General features: G+C 42.6%; 1 protein-coding gene across 1 annotated transcript in view; it reads left to right on the top strand.

Moving 5' to 3' along the window:
- LEMD3 (LEM domain containing 3) overlaps positions 1 to 18,931 on the top strand; it is a 1,135,447-nt gene extending 1,116,516 nt beyond the window's left edge. Inside the window, exon 13 of the mRNA XM_044088062.1 lies at positions 17,720 to 18,931. Within this exon, the coding sequence (XP_043943997.1) occupies positions 17,720 to 17,889 (170 nt within the window). The 3' untranslated portion in view covers positions 17,890 to 18,931. The remainder of the gene's footprint in view (positions 1 to 17,719) is intronic.
- The last annotated feature ends 223 nt before the right edge of the window (positions 18,932 to 19,154 follow it).

Below are 19,154 nucleotides of genomic sequence, written 5' to 3'. Positions count from 1 at the left end.
TAGACCTCATTCCACCAGAGCCACAGCCACCTCCACAGCCTTCTTAAGAGGGGTGGCTACCAAGGACATTTTAGAAGCTGCTACATGGAGCTCCGTGCATACATTTTCCAAGCATTACAACTTACCCTTATATTCCAGATCCAGAGCAGGCTTTGCTACGGCAGTCCTGCAGGGCATTTTAGCTACACCATCCCTTTCTTAGATCCTACCACCCCCAGCTTGGCTATGGTATTCTACCCATATGTAAGGACTGCAGATGCATCCTTGAAGGACATAGTACAGTTTTGTACATACCATAAATGTAGATGTCCGATAGGTATGCATCTGCAGTCAGGTTTACCCTCCCTCCTTCCCCTCTGTGGTATTTCCTGGGTACTTATCCCTCTTATAGCTAGCTGGGTTTATCTATTATGGTGTATTTGTTTTATATTACTGTGCATGTTTGAAATTTTTTGCATTTCTCCAAATTTAGCCTTCCTTAGAGGGCACCTGGCATCTGGGGCAAGAAAAACTGAGGAAGATGGTGTCAGCTGACGCTTTTATACCCCAGGCGCTATGACGTCGGGGAGAGGGCGACATCAGCCGACGCCGGACCCAGACTTTGGAATCCGGCCGACCGAAGGGCTGCCTGAGGCAGGACAACCCATATGTAAGGACTACAGATGCATACCTATCGGACATCTACATTTATGGTAGGTACAAAACTGTACTTTCCTTTATACCCCTGTCGCACTGACATCAGAGAAGAAGCGACGACAACCAACGCGGGACCTAGACTTTGAAATTCGGCCGACCGAAGACCCACCTGATGGCAGGAGAACCCATCTGTTATGACTGCAGCTGTATTAGCACTCGAACAGCTACATTTATGGGAGGTACAAAACTGTACTTTTTGCTATGACCCAGAATGATAGTTGTGACACGTGTAATTTGATGTTTCACAGCCGTCCGGCAACTTCGGGTCGGCAGGCTGAACCACTTAGGGGAGGGGTGACCCCTGTCCTGGACACTCACCCCTCTTCAGGTGGACCAGCCTTCCAACTGATGGAGAAGGCTCTGGCATCTGCTGGCGATACTGTTATCTCCCTGCACTCCTCTGGACCGCTATGTTCACAAGTCACACCTACCGGACACCGGGCGCAAGGGCTTCAGGACATATTCCCACAGGAAGCCCCCTTTCCGTTGTCTTCCCCAGCTTTCCCCTCTGAGGAAGTTCACCGGAAAAGTTTGTGCAAGAGGAAGCACCTAGACTCCACAGAGGAGTCCCTCAATGAAGACACAGACTTTGATGATGGGGAAGGATCCCCTCGGTCACCCTCTGAGGTATCCTTTGGTGATCTCCTCGAAATCCTTAAACAGAGAGGTGACTGGCAGCCCTCTAATCCAACCTCTGAGGAGTCTGTGTTCCTGCAGGCTTTCCGCGCTTGGCCCCCTTCCTCCTGGGTTACTCCACCTGCCGATGAACTGGTTTGGCTCATCGTACAGCATGCGTGGATAGCTCCTGACACAGTCAAGACTATTCCCCGGAGGCCAGATAAGATTTTCTCCCCTCCTGCTATGGATTCCCATTGGTCCAAAGGTGGTCTTGTGGATGCTCTGGTGGTGGTGGCCGCCGCAACCAAAAAGGATCTGTCGGATGAAGAAAGCCAGTCAATCCATCCGCCTAACAGAGTCTCGGGCCCTGGACAGGATAGGGAAGTGCACCTTTGCATCAGCAACCTTTGCTATCAGGTCCCTGAATTATATGGCACACTTTACCATGCTTCAAAGTGATCTAATTTCCGAGCTCTCTGAAACTTTGGCTGATGCCGTGTCTGATGAGGTCCGTGACAATGTGGCCTCTCAGCTAGCCACTATTGAGTCAATATCTAACTCCTCCATGCGACTGATATCTCACACATCAGAAGGAGCAGTTAGAGCGACGGGTTCAGCTGTGGTCTTGAGACTACAAGCCTGGATGTGCTTGTGCAATTTCGCAGAACCCTGTAAGGCTTCCTTTCTTAACGCTTCCATTGAAACCTCTTCGTTGTTTGGACCCAAAGTTATAAGCACACTGGCCAGATGTGAACAGGACGCTAAGACCCTTTCTGCTGTAGGTGTCTGTTATTCTTCCCCTCAGCATGCTTTCTCCCGAAACCAAAAGAGTGGGCAGATATGGTTCAAGAAGTCTCGGGATCCTTTCCATGACACACAGGCCGAGTTCTCCCCTAGAGGCAGAGGCGGAAACTCACTGGGAAAAGATGCCCCTTTCAGGGCAGAGGGGGTCTGCATAACCAGGGTTCCAGGGACTCTCTTCCTGGCCAATCCTACCAGCGCTCCTGAAGTGCGGCCCAACTCCTTTCCTCTGGAGGTGGTTGGGGGTTGTTTCTCCTTGTACCCTTCTGCCTGGCTAGCCATCACTACCGATTCTTGGGTACAAAGGGTTATAACCAGAGGTTGTCATATCCCCTTCGATCTGTATCCTGTCCCTTCAAAAAACCTCCCAGACGTTCCACCCCGTCAAAGGGAAGAAGCAGCACTAGAGATAGCAAAGCTGTTAAGAAAAAGTCATCAAATAGTCCCTCCAGACCAGATAGGATCCTGATTCTACTCAAGACTATTTTTGGTGCCAAAGAAAACCGGGGACTGGAGACCAATTTTGGATATCTGTGTATTGAACAAGTTTGTAAGAGTACAAAAATTCCGGATGGTGACAATACAGTCTAACCTCCCACTTTTGGAAAAAGACGATTGGATGCGCTCGATAGATCTTCAAGATGCGTACTACCACATAAAAGTGGACAGGCCATCAAGAAGATTTCTGCTCTTCCATGCGGGAGCCGGTCACTTCCAGTTCAGAGTACTGCCCTTTGGACTCTCTACAGCCCCCAGAGTGTTCACAAAGTGCATGGCAGTCGTCACAGCTCACTTGCGATGACAAGGATTCCAGGTGTTTCCATACCTAGACGACTGTTTCATCTTCACCCCCACCAGATATCTATTGGAAGAAGCCTTGGCATACTCTCTCCTCACTGCACAAATAGGCATAACCATAAACTGGCAAAAGTCCAATCACACCCCATCTCAGCCCACAGAATTCATAGGGGTCATCTTGGATACAAAGAATTGCAGAGCGTCCATTCCAGAGCACAGAATTCTAAGGATAAAGCAATGACTGATCCCAATCCTTTCAAGGGAGAAATCCACAACTCTCACTGTCCTACAGCTGTTGTGTTCCACGGCAGCCTCCATCACCATTGTCCCCCTGGCCAGGTTTCACATGAGGCTTCTACAATGGCTACTGCTCACCCAATGGTATCCTTTCTAATATCCTCTTTCAGCCAAAATTCGAGTAACTCACAGGTGCAAACAGGATTTAAATTGGTGGATGACCCACAACCCGTCACAATGGTCTCACCCCTTCTCCCCCCAGCAGCCCAAGGCTACAGTGACCACGGACACCTCCTCGATAGGGTGGGGGGGCTATGTCGGGGACAGACGGTCCAAGGCACTTGGTCCGAATTGCAGGCCCAACTGCATCTAAATGTTCTAGAGCTGAGGGCGGTGCTTCTGGCGTTGCAAGCATTCCATCCCCTGCTGCTGTCTGGGATGATTGCGATACAATCAGACAACATGGCCGTGGTCTGGTACATCAACAAACAGGGTGAACCAAATCTTACCCCCTTTGTCGAGAGGCCATGAAGATATGGTAATGGGCGATGGCTACCAACCGTTTTCTTCTAGCAATGTACATTCCAGGGAGTTCCAACGTGATAGACTCAGCAGGTGCATTCTACAACCTCACGAGTAGTCCCTGAATCCCTTGATAGCGGCTGAGATCTTCCACCGCTGGGGCCACCCTTGCTGCGATCTCTTTGCATCCCTGACTATCTACAAATGCAGCGACTACTTTGCCCTGATTCCCCCTCCGGGACAGTCATCCAGGGACGCTCTAGTCCATGATTGGCCCTCGGGTCTTCTTTATGCATTCCCACCTCTCCCCCTCATTCCCCAGTTTCTGAAGAAAGCCCATTGGTTGAAGAGCAAGGTGATCCTCATAGCACCATATTGGCCTCGTCAGATTTGGTTCCCCTTCCTTTGGCCTCACCTGCTAGATATGGATTCTCCATCCAACCCCGGGGTTGATCTCACATCCGCAGAACCTGATTCATCCCAGCTTGGACAGCCTGAAGCTCACAGCTTGGCTCCTCCAATTCCCTTGATTGCCAGGCAGAATGATCTTTCTTTGCCAGTACGGGACATTCTTATTGCATCTCATAAGTCTTCCACTAGAATTACTTACCTAAGCAAGTGGAAAAGATTTACCTGTTGGCTGAAAGAAAAACAAGTAGATCACTTTTCATCACCGGTGTCGGTAATACTAGAGTATCTGGCCGATCTGTTTCAATCGGGTCTATCGGCCTCTACCATTAGAGTTAATTTGGGTGCAATATCTAATTTCCATGAGGGTGTCCAAGACTCCTCTCTTATGTCACACAAATTATGCAAGACCTTCATAAAAGGTGTGAATCATATGAAGCCCCCTTTTAGAGAACCTATTCAACCATTGGACCTGTCATTAGTTGTACACGCTCTGACAATGCCATTTTTTGAACCAGCTTCTTCTTGCAACCTCAAATATTTGTCATGGAAAACCTTGTTTTTGGTCGACATTACTTCTGCCAGACGCATCTCTGAGCTTCAAGCATTATGCATCAAGAGTCCATACTTGATTTTTCATAGAGATAGTATCTTTGAGAACTAATCCTTCATTTCTGCCAAAAGTTATGTCTGAAATGTCCATTAATCAAAACATTGAATTGCCAGTTTTCTTCCCCAATCATTCAAACAAAGGAGAGTATCGCCTACATACCCTAGATATTCCCAGGCAAATTTGCTTCTACTTGAACAGGACTAAGTCCTCTCGTAAATCAGACCAGTTATTTTTTGCCTATTCTGGACCTGGATTAGGATGTGCTGTTGCTAAGGTCACATTGGCTAGATGGTTGAAAGACCTTGTGACCTTCATTTATACACAACATAATATTCCATTGCCTACTACCATAAAGGCTCATTCAACAAGGTCGGTGGCAACTTCTGCTGCATCTTAGGCTACGCCTCATACCTTCATCAATCATTACAAATTGGATTTGGCCTCCAGGGGAAGAGCATCTTTTGGTTCTATGGTGCTCAGGAATGTCCGTCCATGAGAGCCTCCCAGGAATAGAGTTAGCTGGGGACTCTGTCCCATACGTAAGGAATGAACAAGGATTAACAATATTGGATAAAGAAGTTACGTCTTACCATAACGTTCCATCTGTATTATTGATAGTCGTTCAGTCATTACGACCCTCCCTCCTTTCCCCCTCCTGTAGCTTCTAGTGGATCTCACCATCCGGTTCTTTTAGGTCATTTGACCAGAGGTAGCCTCTACCTTCCTTTGACTTGCAAACTCAATCTGAGGTAACCGGGAGAGGGAAATTCTGAGTAAGAGTTTAGCTCGAGAGTTTGTAGCTGATGCGAGCTTGGAAGATGACCGGCTCGGTTCCGAGGTTGGAACCGATACTCATACGTAATGACTGAACGAGGATCAACAATACAGATGGAATGTTATAGTAAGACAACTTCTTTTTCAAGATCATTTTCTTTCTCCATAATGTTGATATGAGTCAGATGCATTGAATATACTGTTGCATGGCTTCGGTCCTTTGATATAAAATGTGGGTGGCTGAGAAAAGTGTGGCAAGGCTTTGCAAGTGAAACCAGTTTGTGTGCAATTTGTCTTTGTAATGATTAAAATATTTGAGTTAAAAGTGCCTTTTTGATGCTGGAACTGTGTACGGTGTTGTTGCTCTCACCATTTTGAACTCAAACATCTAGTAGCAGTATCTTCTGGTGGGTCTATATCAGAACCTCAAATAATTAAAATTGCGAACGCTGTAAAGAGCGAAAATGCCAAACCTCAAACTCATTTTGGGGGGCTCCGAGGAAAGGGCAAATATTCCGATCGTCACTTTACTGCAAACTCAACAAATGCACTTCAAGATCCGGCATTTTCATTCTTTAGAGTGTTTGCAATTTTAATAATTCGATGTTCTGATATAGACCTCTTCTGGTTATGCTTTGGTAGCTGATTTCATCAACCTGTCTATGCAAGACAGCTGGTCGTAACAGGAAATATTTTCACACACTTGCCTGAAGGAGATGAAAGCTTACAGGGCTCTGACAGCTTTCCAGGACTTTCTTCAACCAGCACACCCCTCTACATTAACACAGACAGTGCAATTTCTTTCAGTAATTCATTTTCCAGATTTACAGTATCAGTTCGCAGATGCCTTAGGAAAGGAATATTAATATGTCACAGTAATGGTAAAACATATGGGAACTGGAAGCACACATTATAAGTAATTATACAGCTGTGGAGGCTCCCGGAAGTAAACCTGATTGCCATATATCACAACAGCTGGGTCAGACATAGTTTGAAAGACAGAGCTTGAGTTCATTAGAAAGATAAAGCATCTAATTTGTTCCATCCCTCCATTTCGTCTTAAGGGAATGTACTACTTAAGGTAAGTCGGGACATGGCCATATGAAGTTTAATAATCTTGCTGTTAGATTCATAGGTAAATACTAGGCTAGCTGCCTTTGAGGGCCATTTTAAGCCTAGCCAAGTTTCCTTTTTGTGTTTAAATTACCCTGTCCCACTTTGATAGAACAGAGTCGAAATTATATATGGTCCCTAATGAGAATAACTGCGATCATACCATAGATAATTTGGGGAGAACCATGCATGGGATAAAGCATTTAGAAGCTGCCTCTGTCTGTTAGTAGGCTAGGGGGCAGTCCTAGGGTAATTCTTTATGTTTGCAGTTACTCTTGCCAGTGTAGCCATATATTTCCCTGCTAATAAACCCAGTTGTACTACGGCCATTACTGTTACATAAGTTCTGATTGATCCAGCAGCAGGGTACATGTAGCTGTCAATTTGAAGGACTTTCTCCTAATAGCAACTTCCTTTTGTTAAAAAATTTAAATATCTTGAAGAAAGCCAGGATATTCAGAAGAGGAATAGATTTCTTTTTGAACTGTATCAGAAGGTTTTAATCTAGTGCAGTGTTGTAACATTTGTCAGGGTATGTTTAAACTGAACTGTTCATTTGTCTCAGACTTGACTTATTTTATCTGTCTTAGTTCCATGTCTCTCTACTGTCTGCTTGTCTTCCATCTTTTCCCGCAGTTTTGTTTGTGTCTTTCGGCTTTTCCCGGTTAGGGGTCGCCACAGCGGAACTCCGGTCCGCTAATGATTGGCAGTAGATTTTTACGTACTGGCTTGCCGGGCCTAAAGCACAACCTTCAACGAAGGAACGCCCATTCACGCATGTCGCTACACAGAAGACAGTCTGAGAATCGAACGGGCAACGTCTAACTGTGAGGCGACAATATGCAGTGCAATAATTTGTTAAGCCAGTATTTTAAAGGAGTTCCTTATTTAAAATTATCAAGAAGTGAAATTCTCTCCCTTGGGATATGAACTTTATTGGAAGAGTAATTTTTACCTCCTTTTACACCAGCAGATACTGTGGAGTTTAAAATATCTTTCATGAAAAAGCTTGTTCTTATCTGGTAGAAAGACATTAAAGTTAAAAGTTTTTGTGAAAAACAAAAAAATCTACTTGATATGCCACAGTCATCCTGCATACCAAATGTGTTCGCAACAACGTGCAGGCAGTCTTTTAAAGTACCATAGTGAAGGGAAACTGAATGAAAAACACTACAGTGCAAATATGAATGAATTCAGAATAATGAAACTAATCAGCATTCTATTTGTTTTGAGAGAGGAAAGAAAGCTTGCCAGTTAATAAGTAAACTCCATGTAAAGGATGGAGTGCCATACTTCCTTTTTTATAATAGGTTTACTAAACTTCTGTAGGCAGAGTATGAGTCTACTGTAATTTTCTGTAGCATTTTTCACAAATGGTTCTGCACAATATATTTTTAGAGATGCGGCATGACTGCTTCCTTTGGTCACACTTGTATTAACAGTTGTGGCACAGCCATGCAGCAGGAGACCCTCTAGTTGCCCACCTTTCACAGATGTATTTGCAAATTTAACCCAAACATGAGTTATTTGAGAAATTATTGTAACATTAACACTCCTGCCTTCCCCTGTGAACATTGTTCAGATGTTATTCGTGTTTCACTGTTGCAGTCATTACATTTGGGTAATCTGCTGGCAGGTTGCCCTCAGTCGGCCTGAATTCCAAAGTCTTGGGTCCTGCGTCGGTTGCTGTCTCCTCTTCCATGTCAGGTCGTCAGGGGTATAAAACAAGCAGCCAACGCCATTTTCTTTAGTCTTTCTTGCCGCGCGGTGCCTGAAGCAGAAACATTTTGAAAGTGCCGGTCGGCCGACTCCTGAAATATTCCAGTTTGAGTTTCAGAACCAAAGTCTTCACTAAAGCTAAGTACCCCGTTGGGGAAACTTTTTTTCTTGCTCCATACCGATGTCAGAAAAAGTTAATAATTGTATTACATGTGGGAAGCAAGTACCTCATAAGGATTTCCATTTATACTGTATTCCTTGCCTAGACCCTGATCACAATGTGCCTGTTTTGTCGTTTTTGTGCTAGATTTAACCAACGCACTATTAAGCGTCAGTATATTTTTGCATCAGAAGTATTTTGGAAACAGATTTAACTACCCAGAAATGTCATCGGATAGCAGTCTTGACTACCTGAGTACTTAAAAAACGCAAAGAAAAGGACAGACAGTCGAGGTCCAAAACAGACGGCGAAGCTTCTCCCAAGCCAGTCGCCGGTTCACCGGTACTCAGTGAGGCACTTTCGCAGCACCTGATACCCGCTACTTTCGAGTCGCAGGCCCCTATTGAGACGCATGTGGAGTCCAGCACGCCGCGAGATACTCAAAAGTATTGGACCCACGGATGTATCTCCCTCGGATGGGTCCGGAGCCACTGAGCAGGCACCAGCTTCTGAGGGTGTATTCAGGCCTCAACATTTTTATATAAAACCGATGACAGCTGCAAAACCAAAGACAAAAGCAACTTCCAAAACTAAAAAACTGACGCATGAGCCACGTGCACAGGCCGCTATGCCTAAAAAACAGATGATCAAAATGGCTGAAGACCTTATTACCTTGATCAGGGGTTCCCATCCCCCTCCTGATAAGAGGCCTAGGCAAGACACTGATTATGAATCTTCAGATCAGGTTTCTATTTCTTCTGATTCCTCTTCTGATCAGGAATTATCTGTACCTCCCTATGAGGATTCTGAAGCAGAGGAGTCTATACCATCTGCATCACCTCCGGAGGATTATTCATTTGGAGAAACCTTGCATACTTTGAGGGAGCATTTTCACTAGGAGAGTCAAGATTTCTCAGAATCAAAAAAGAGGCTCAGGGATTTCCTCCTCCTCCCTCAGCACAGGCCTTTAGCAATACACCCTGTTTTAGACATTGTGGATGATGTGTTTTCGGCGTTGAGCTTGACCCCTGACTCCTTACCACCGGCTCCCAGCAAGCCTGACTGATATTACAGGGTCCCTGACTCATAAATTTTTATTTGGAAACCCTGCTGCTGATCCTGAAACTATTTCACAGGGTCCAAAGGGAGTTAAGGCCTCAACGGCAAAACATCCTACTCCCTCTGACAGAGATTCAAGGGCACTGGATAGATGGGGAAAAAAGGTTTATACATCTGCAACCTTGGCAATTAGGGCCTTAAACTGCCAGTTTCATATGCTCAAGTATCAACAACATGTTATGGGATTGCTGAAACAGAAAATTATGTTGATTTCTGAAAGTGCAGAAAAGGAATTGCAGGAATTATTGCATGCAGCTGAACAGGTTGGAAAGCATACTTTGCAATGTGGTTTTGATTCCTTAGAGGCCTCCTGCAGGGCCGCAGTTACTGGATCTGTGATTAGGAGGCATGCCTGGTTAAAAGAGCAAAATTTGCCTGATCATTTTAAAGCTAAATTACTGGATGAACCTTTACAGCATGATACTCTGCTTGGTATTAAGGCAGAAGAGGTTTTAAAGAAAATGGAAGACAAAGCTAAGTATATGCAAACTGTAAGACTGATGTATCATAAATATATGAAGATCCACTATTAGATAGATAGCAGGCACATAAATGAGGCCAAAAGCATTAGGTTAAGGGACAGTAATAACACCCTTATTAAGTTTAGAAAAGGTAACTGTAACTCCACTAAAGTGGTATATTTAGCCACATGTAGCCTATGCCCTGCTTATTATGTGGGCAAAACGGAAAGGAACTTAAAGAAGCGTGTGTATGAACATCTTTATCGAATTAGGAAAAAAGATAATAGAAATGCATTGTACAGGCATTTGCTTGAACATGGAGATACTCACACCTTCCGTTTTGCCATTATTGAGCAACTGCAAAGTTCATTGTTTAGTGGAAATTAGAAAATGCAGTTATCAGCGTTAGAAAGCAAATGGCAAATAATATTAGATGCTACGAGGGCTCCGGGATTAAATGATTCAATTAGTATAAAACCTTTTTTGGTTCTAGCTCAATAATATTGATAGTGCAATGTAGGTTATGGTGTATGCCAGTATTATTATTATCTATCTAATAGTGGATCTTCATATATTTATGATACATCATGTTTAAATGATATACAGATGTTTTTAATGTTTCTAATGTCACATTAGTTATATGTTATATATTTTTTCTTTATATGCATATTATATGTTTTTTATTAGTTTTTTCTGTGTTTTTAAATGTATTTTAAGTAGTATACCTTTAAAGGTTTTGGCGCCATTTTTAAATTACAAGGGTATATAAATTTGTTTGGTATGGATTTGTATGGTTCTGATGAAGGCTAGGTTTACTAGTTGAAAGCGCTTAACCGAGTGTAATAAACAGTTATCCTGTGTACGAGGGTTGCTGATTTTCTTAGTTCCTACTATTGGTTATCAGTTGCTATTTCAAAGTGGATAAGCCACTGCATTTGTTTCTGCTACTTGCACCATGGCAAACCTGTGCCCAAGGGCATTAGGTCTCATTCCACCAGAGCTGCAGTTACTTCAGCAGCCTTTCTCAGAGGAGTACCAACCAAAGACATTCAAGAGGCTGCTACTTGGAGTCTGTTCACACCTTTACAAAGCATTATCATTTGCCTCAATACTCTAAGTCCAGGGCAGGCTTTGCCACTGCAGTTCTGTAGGGCCTTATAGCCGCACCTAACGCTGTTTAGCTCCAGCCTCCCATCCATAGCTGTGGGATTCTACCCAAATGTAATGACTGCAATAGTGAAACATGAAGAACATAGTGCAGTTGTGTACACTTACCATAAATGTAGATGTTCGAGTGTATTCACTGTTGCGTCCAGGTTACCCGCCCATCCCCCTTTCATTCTGGAGTTTCTTTCCTTCTCTATCTTCTACAACCTATTTGGTGTATTTGCTTGTAGATGAAGGTAAAATCTATATTGATGCATGTATATATAGTTTATATATATATATATATATATATATATATATATATATATATATATATATATATAATTTTTTTGCTACCTTTTTGGGGGCACCTGACATCTGGGGCAAGAAAAACTAAAGAAAATGGCGTTGGCTGCTTGTTTTATACCCCTGACGACCTGACGTCATGGAAGAGGAGACAGCAACTGACGCAGGACCCAAGACTTTGGAATTCAGGCTGACTGAGGGCAACCTACCAACAGATTACCCAAATGTAATGACTGCAACAGTGAATGCACTCTAACATCTACATTTATGGTAAGTGTACACAACTGTACTTTTTATTGCACCTGTTAAATAATTATATCATGTCATCTCTTTTATAATAATTTGTTATACTGCGGAATGTAACTTACTACATTCACACTTAACTGAGGTTAGAAGGGTGATAACATTGCTGAGTATGCAAGAGTACCTTGTACAGCACCTAAGGTTCATGGAATGCTGATGTGAGACCAACTCAAAACCTTGTGATTATTAACACGAGTGATGAAAACTTGGCCATTAAAAGAAGTGCAAAGAAGGTAAGTGAAAATAAATCCAAATACTGTGATTTGCTGTGACTGTGTCCAGTTCTTATTTATCAACCTTACAGAAAGTACCTTGCACACAAGTGTTCTTTGATGTCCTCCCTTATCAGTCCTGCATTCTTCTTTACAACTGGCATATTCTGCCAAGGATAGCCAAAGCTTCAGCCAGCATACCAAAGCCTTTACACCTTCTAGGCGCAATATGTCAGCCACATGTTCCGTGGCCAAGGCATAGGTAAATATGTGTGATGTATGAGCACCTTATCCTCAGAACAACTTTGCCTCCAGTATGACTATTACTGTAAACTTGGTCTGCAAGGCGTTTGCCAAGTTCAGCTACCAAACCCATTAAAGATAAGTGCCTATTTGGGATCTCTTCCTTTCTCTCTCTTTTGGTTTTACTTTTTACGAGTCATCCAAGCAGAGTCAGTGTGGGAGGCAGATTCCCTTTAATGATGGACATGAGCAGTGCCATTTTTGTTTGGGTGCTATGCACAACCATATTCTGTGTAAGATCCATCAGGTGTTTATCCTTAAGGCTGTCCACAGTCATCTGTCTTCCCTGTCCATTTAATTTGAGAACCAGGGTCTATAACTGTTTGCTCATTGTACAATGACCTCTGAATCTGCCCACCCTGACATTTCACCACTGCTTAAGAAAAAAGCTAAAATGTGCGCACAGACACTTGCTGTCCAGCCTCCTCCAATTGTCACCGTTGGGTTGGATGAAGAACCAGAGGACTGTTCAGTGCCTATGTCAGCTCCCTGTGTCGCAACCAAGTTGGAGACTGACAGGGGGCAACCTACACTCACATCTGCCTAGGCTGCACATATGTGTGCTGCTGACATGGAGGGAGAACCACAGCTGATTATATCAGAGGGGTCTAGGGGGATTCCCCAAGTATTTGTAAGGGAAGAGGTGTACCTAGTGTACCTTTACTGAATCAAGGTGAGGGTCTGAACCCAAGTTTTTTTAAAGCTTATGTTCCTTTAAAAAAAAGCTGAAGACCAGACATGCGGCCACATGAGAAATGGCAGGATTTTACTCTGGAGCTTTTCAGTGCTCTTATGGCTCTAAAGCCTACACTGGGATTATCTCTTCCTGTTCCCTAAACATCCCAGGAAATCTTAGAAGATCTTTAGGGGATGCTGTGGTTTGTATGATGAAGCATTTTAAGCAGGATTATTCCCAGGTTTCTGACATTCAAGAGAGGTAGTATGAACTTTTGCAGACAGATCCTCCTAGGGCTTCTGATTCCCACCCCCTGGACCTTAGAAGTCTGATGTTTTTTAAAGTCCTTGAATATCAAAAGGTTTTGTATAAAAGCTGACTGCTGTTTCTATAGAGGCTGTTAAACCAGCTAAGTTGTCCTTTTCTAAGCTTTTACCTTCTGATAAGGACAGTTGTGCTATGGAAAGGTATTGAAAAAGTGTACACTTGCGCTACCTTGCTTGGAGGACCATTAACTGCCAGATCCATATGACTAGGTATGTACAGGCTCTTTTCTGAACATGGGGGCATTCTGACAGATCTGCTTGATTCTGAGACAAAGGCATCTGCCATTTCCCTTTTGAGTTCTACTACTTAGGTGGCTCGTCATTCTAAGTGAAGCAATCATGCTGCCGTTGCCTGTTGTAGGGCTGTTGCGTCTGGACCTGTGATGAGAGGGTACTCTTAGTTGTGCCTGCAAGCTGTACCAGATTCTCATTTGGACAACCAAAATCTTTTGTCACTGCAGCTGCTCAGCTTTTAAAAACCTGCAAGATAAAGGTAAGGTTACACAGGATTTGAAACAAATATTTTTTTCTCCTGTTCCTTAATATGAAGTATCCATCTTAAACCGTCCTTTGTTTGTAGGCAGTCTAGACAGCCTTCTAGAGGAAATCAGGCTTCCAAGACAAGTTTTTCCTGACAAATCTGCTTGCATTTGACATTTGATAACTTTTACCCTCAGCCAGATTTCTCCATCCCTCCTGTTGACCGTTTTTTCCTGTCTGGTAACAGATCACCATGGACTGTTGGGTGCTTTTGATAATGCAGAATGGTTCCTTTATGGTTTGGAAGTCTCTTCCCCATTCTCAGACCTTCCTCAACCTCTTCCTTGCCAGCTGCTTCATTTTCCTTTGGTTCTGCAGGATTTTTTTGGTACAAGGAACCATCCAGTCTGTTTTCCCCCTTCTCAGCAGGGCAGGGGTTTTTACTTCTGGATGTTTTGTGGTTATCAGAAAGGGAGGGGTCTTGGAAGCACTTTGTAGATCTTACTTCTCAACACTTTCTAAAAAATTCCTTCCTTGTCCCTCCAGATTGCGGTTTCCCCTATTGCTTCCCCAAGCTTTTTTGGTATTCTTGTATTTGAAAGCTACTTACCTACACATTCCTATTCCTTCCTTATAAAGGAAGTTTTTGCATTTGTCTGTTTCTTGCTTACATTATCAGTTCTCTACTTTGCCTTCTGGTCTTTCTACAATTCCAAGAGTCTTTGTCTGGCCCCAGTGGTAATCTTCATACTTCAGAGAATCCATGTATTCCCTATTGTGGATAACCTTTTGAATCAGGCCCCTTCTCAGCAGTTCCTGCATCAGGATTTTAACTTCACTATGCTGCGACAGTGTGTGAGGTTCACACTAAATGTCAAAAAGTTTGTGTTGACCCCCCCTCTCAGGACCAAGTGTTTTTGGGTGCAAGATTCAGACCATACCAGTGATGCTTGCCTACTGTTCCCCTCCCCGTCTTTCAACCTCTTCCAGTCCTTCCTGCAAGGGAATTTTTGCAAGCTCTGGAGTCCATGGCATCCACTGTTCCCATGATTCCCTTCACCAAACTCCATATGAGAAAATTTCAGTAGTATATCAAGACTGCTTGGCTTCAGCACTGCCAGCCTCTGGATTTTCCTGTTACTGACTTGCCCTGTCTCAAGCTCCACTGGTGAATTCAGCAGATTTCCCTGAGTCCAGGTCTATGTTTTAAGGTTCCTATTCCCACTCGAGTTGTACACAGTTGCATCTGATCAATGTTTGGGAGCTTCCTCCAACAACATCAAGGTCCAAGTATTTTGGTCTCATCAACAACTAGTAGACCATACCAACATCAATGTGACAAAAGCTCTAATTTTGTCCCTTCATGTATTCCAATCTCTGTAGCTTCCATGTCCTGTAAGGATTTTCACAAACAAAGCCACAGTCATGTGGTACCTCAGCAAAATGGAGGGTACAGTGGTCACATCATCTTTGCACACTGGCTCCTCATGCTTGGGATTTTGTGATCCACAATCAGTTGTCTCTTCAGGTGGATTACATTCTTCACTCAGAGCAGAGTCTTGTTGCAAACACTTTGAGCAGGTCCAGGACAGACCTTCACGAATGGATGCTTCAATGGGAAGTGCTTCTGGACATAGTATATCAGTAGAGTACTCCTCAAGTAGACAATTTTGCCTCCCCTCTGAGCAGAAACATGTGCAGTTCTATTCCAGGTCCCAAGTCCCCTGACTTGTAAAGTGGACACCCTATCTTTTTTCTAGAAGGGAATGTTTCTGTATGTTTATCCCCCTCTTCCTCTGCTACGAAAAGTCATGTGCAAAATCATGTAAACAGGCCAGTAGTGTTATTGGTGACTCCCCTTTAGCCTAGACAGCACTGGTTTCTCCCTTCTGTTTCATCTCCCCAGAGGCAGTCATCACAAGTTACCTTACAGGATGGATACTGTCACACAGGACAAGGGATCAGTCATTCACCCTCACTTGCACACACTTCAGTTAGCTCTTTGGATGATCGGGTTTTGATTTATTTTAGAGACCAGTTTTCTGAGGATGTGCTTCAGGTTTTGTAGGAGGCAAGAAAGACAACTGTTAGAAAATCCTGTGGCTAAATGGAAGCACATGTCTGTTCAGTTGTTCAGGCATGGCCTGAACCCCGTTTCTGTGGGTATTCCTATAGTCCTTTCTTATTTGTGCAAGTTGCATACTTGTAGTCTGGCATATATTCATCTGTAAAGGCTCATTTGTCAACCATTTCTCATCATTGTCTACCTTTATTTAAAGCCACCACTTGCTTTGAAGTCAAACAAGTTTTGAAAGGCATCCTTCATATTAGGCCCTCAAGAAAATGTATTCCTACTCCTCAAAACGTTTTGTTCTGGAGAAATTGTTTCCCTTTGAGTCTGTATTTTCCTCTTCCTTGTTGCATTGTACTTGGAAGACTGTACTGTTCCTGGCTCTTACCTCTCCAGAAAGAGTCTGTGAACTTCAGGTACTCATGACAGTTTCACCTTTTTTTCATTTTGCACAAGGTCTGTTTGTACTAATCCTTCTTTTATACCCAAGCTGGGTAATTTGTTTTTGAATAAAGCAGTTCATCTTCCTTTTTCCCCATTTTCACAGAATGCTAGTTAGAAGATTTTTCACATCTAGGATCTAAAATAGCTATGATATTGCTTAGACAAGACAAAAATTATTAGGAAGTCTGTGCAACTTTTGTTTTTCTTTCCATTCCAGAAAATTGGGTTTGGCTGTTTCTAAGCAAACCATCTCCTCCACTATCTCTAAGGCAATTCTTTCTGTGCTGTTCCTTTCATGGCAAACAGCTTTTTTCTGTTGTCGTTCATTCTACGAAGGTGGTGGCCTCTTCTGGTGCGTTTTCAGTTGGCATCTTGTACTTTCTTCTGTAAACACCTTTACCAAACATTACAAGTCGAATGGTATTTCTGTGGCCAGGATGGGTTTTGCCAGGGCCATCCTTCATGGGTTTTTCAAGGGCTGCTCTGCGACATCCTCCTCCCATCCTCTCCAGTACCTTTTATATCCTCCCAGTTGCAAAGAATACTGCCACAGTGATAAGGTAGGATATGGTACAGTTGTGTAGGATATTACCATAACAGTAGATGTCCTGCTTCACTGTTGCAGTATTGTCACTCCTTCCTTCTCCTTTGCCTTCCTAGATGTGCACGTTATTACTTTCCTCTTGGGTTGCTCTGGTGGTTCTTGGGCAATTCACTTCTGAGGATTAGGTGGTCATACATCACACATGAACAATGCACCATGGGCGTAGGACATGTATCTGACGTACACTGCGTGGAAGTTGTAAAGGCTTTGATATTCTGGCCAGGTATTCTGCAGTCCTCTGGAGGATATCCCAGTTGTAAAGAATACTGCAACAATCAGAAGTAGGACATCAACTATTACAGTAAGATCTTAAACATCTGAACTTTCTGCTTGTTTTCATAGATGTCATTTACTGTAATAAGTGGGCGGACAGTAGTTCTGTGAAAGATGTACAGGCCTGAGCTCACTCTGAAGTACTATTTGCCTGCATTAATTTTCTGTGTTGCATGTCTTTTGGAGTAGTATAGTTTCTCACAGCATACCCTTTAGAACAGCAACACTTCCCTGCATGTCTGCAACCTGTAGTTGTTGAAAGCTGGTTCATACAAGTTAAAAATTGAAGATGAAGTGGAGTTAGTTTATAGTAATAAGGTTGCAAAGGGTGATAATGATGCTGCTTTACTTTGCAGTTTGGAGTTCCTACAAACAGATGTTAAACTGTAGTTGAATGGGCACATACAGTGAAAGTTAATGAGATGTCTTTGCCATTTTTGGTCAGTCCTATCAAAACAAAAATGTATACTGTGGTCAGTGAGCTAACTCTGGATGTGTGCTTGATTGTGGTCATAATTGTTTCCTTTTTCCAACAGGAAAGCTGGTAACAGTAAAATATCTCCGATTAGATCGATACCACCATCGTTTTCCTTCAGCTATAAACTGCAACACTCCCTTGAAACCTTCAAACAAGTATATGACTTCCATGTCACATCTTCGTCTTCGGACTACTGCTACCACAAGCTCTTCTCAGGGTACTTCTTGAGAAGTTTATTTGGCATTGCCAGTAACTTAACTTGCATCAAGAAAGCTTCTGTATTGACTCAGTCTTCCTTTTATACATTTTTTGTATGTAACTATTCATTTTAAGATTATTAGTTTGTCAAGCATTCTGTTAAACTGAATTAAAATTCCAAAGGGCATTGCTGTAGAAAAAACACAGTAGTGCAGAGGCAGATGAATGGTCTTGTAGGGAAATTTGTGCACTTTTTCCAGACAACTCCAGTAATTACTGATGCCCATAATGTGTGATTTATTTCTGTCTGGTGTATTTTATGACCAAGAACTACGGTTTTAACTGCTTGAAAAGTAGCAGGCCAAGGATCCCATTCAATTCAAAGTTCAGATAAACTGCAAGAATCCAATTAAATTCAAAGTTCAGATAATCAAACTGGTAAATTTTACTAGTGCTGTCAAGGATTTCTAACAGAGCTGGGTTAAAATTTGCTCCATTGATGCTTTGACCTTTCTGATGCCATTGTGACCTGTGTTGCTGCAGCAAGACTGCTAAGCAGTTTAACACTATGTTTTGACAGTTGCAAATATATTTACAGAACTTATCTTTTGTACATATGTGTAAATAATGGTGGTGGGCAGTAGTTTCTGTACATCTTTGTTGAATAAGTTTACTGTTTTATTCGTAATCTGTTTTGTATTTGAGATGCACCATTAAGAGGTCTAGTAACCAGACCTGTTAGGGTTTATCAGAAATTTATAAATAAGATACATTTTATACATTTTTGTATAAATAATCTGTCTGATTTGTGTGAGAAATCAGTCAGCAGTTGTAATGATATATTTGTATAAGCAATAAATGAACTGACGGCAGACGGAATATTTTATGGAGGCTATTTATTGATAAACTAAATGAAAACTAGTAAGCTTACTCTTGGGGCTCTTTCACTTCAATAAGGTTTAGAACAACATATGTAAATTACTAGTTAGGTTTGCCTTTTTTGGCATGTCTTTGACTAGTAACGCTGCATTTTTGTCTTAAAAAAACATTAAAACAAATGATTCAGATACTTTTGCATTGTCACTCCAGCTTGTATGTTAAAACTTGTGTCATTTAAGTACCAAGTGTAAAAAAGGGAAGCCAGAAACTGAATACTGAAGATACTTGCACTCTCAGTAAGTTGTCTTTTGTAGTTGTGTATTTGTTGTTACTTTATTGTGCTTGTAAGTACAAACTCTAAAACATTGGAAAGATTTGTTCTAGTCTCAGATGCAGTTAAGACACCCACACTTTAT

The sequence above is a fragment of the Protopterus annectens genome, chromosome 11.part0 (genome assembly GCF_019279795.1).
Source record: "Protopterus annectens isolate FY-2018-M chromosome 11.part0, PAN1.0, whole genome shotgun sequence".
NCBI classification, from domain to species: Eukaryota; Metazoa; Chordata; order Ceratodontiformes; family Protopteridae; genus Protopterus; species Protopterus annectens.
Note: the sequence above shows the minus strand (reverse complement) of the source record. Positions and strands in the feature narration are given on the sequence as shown.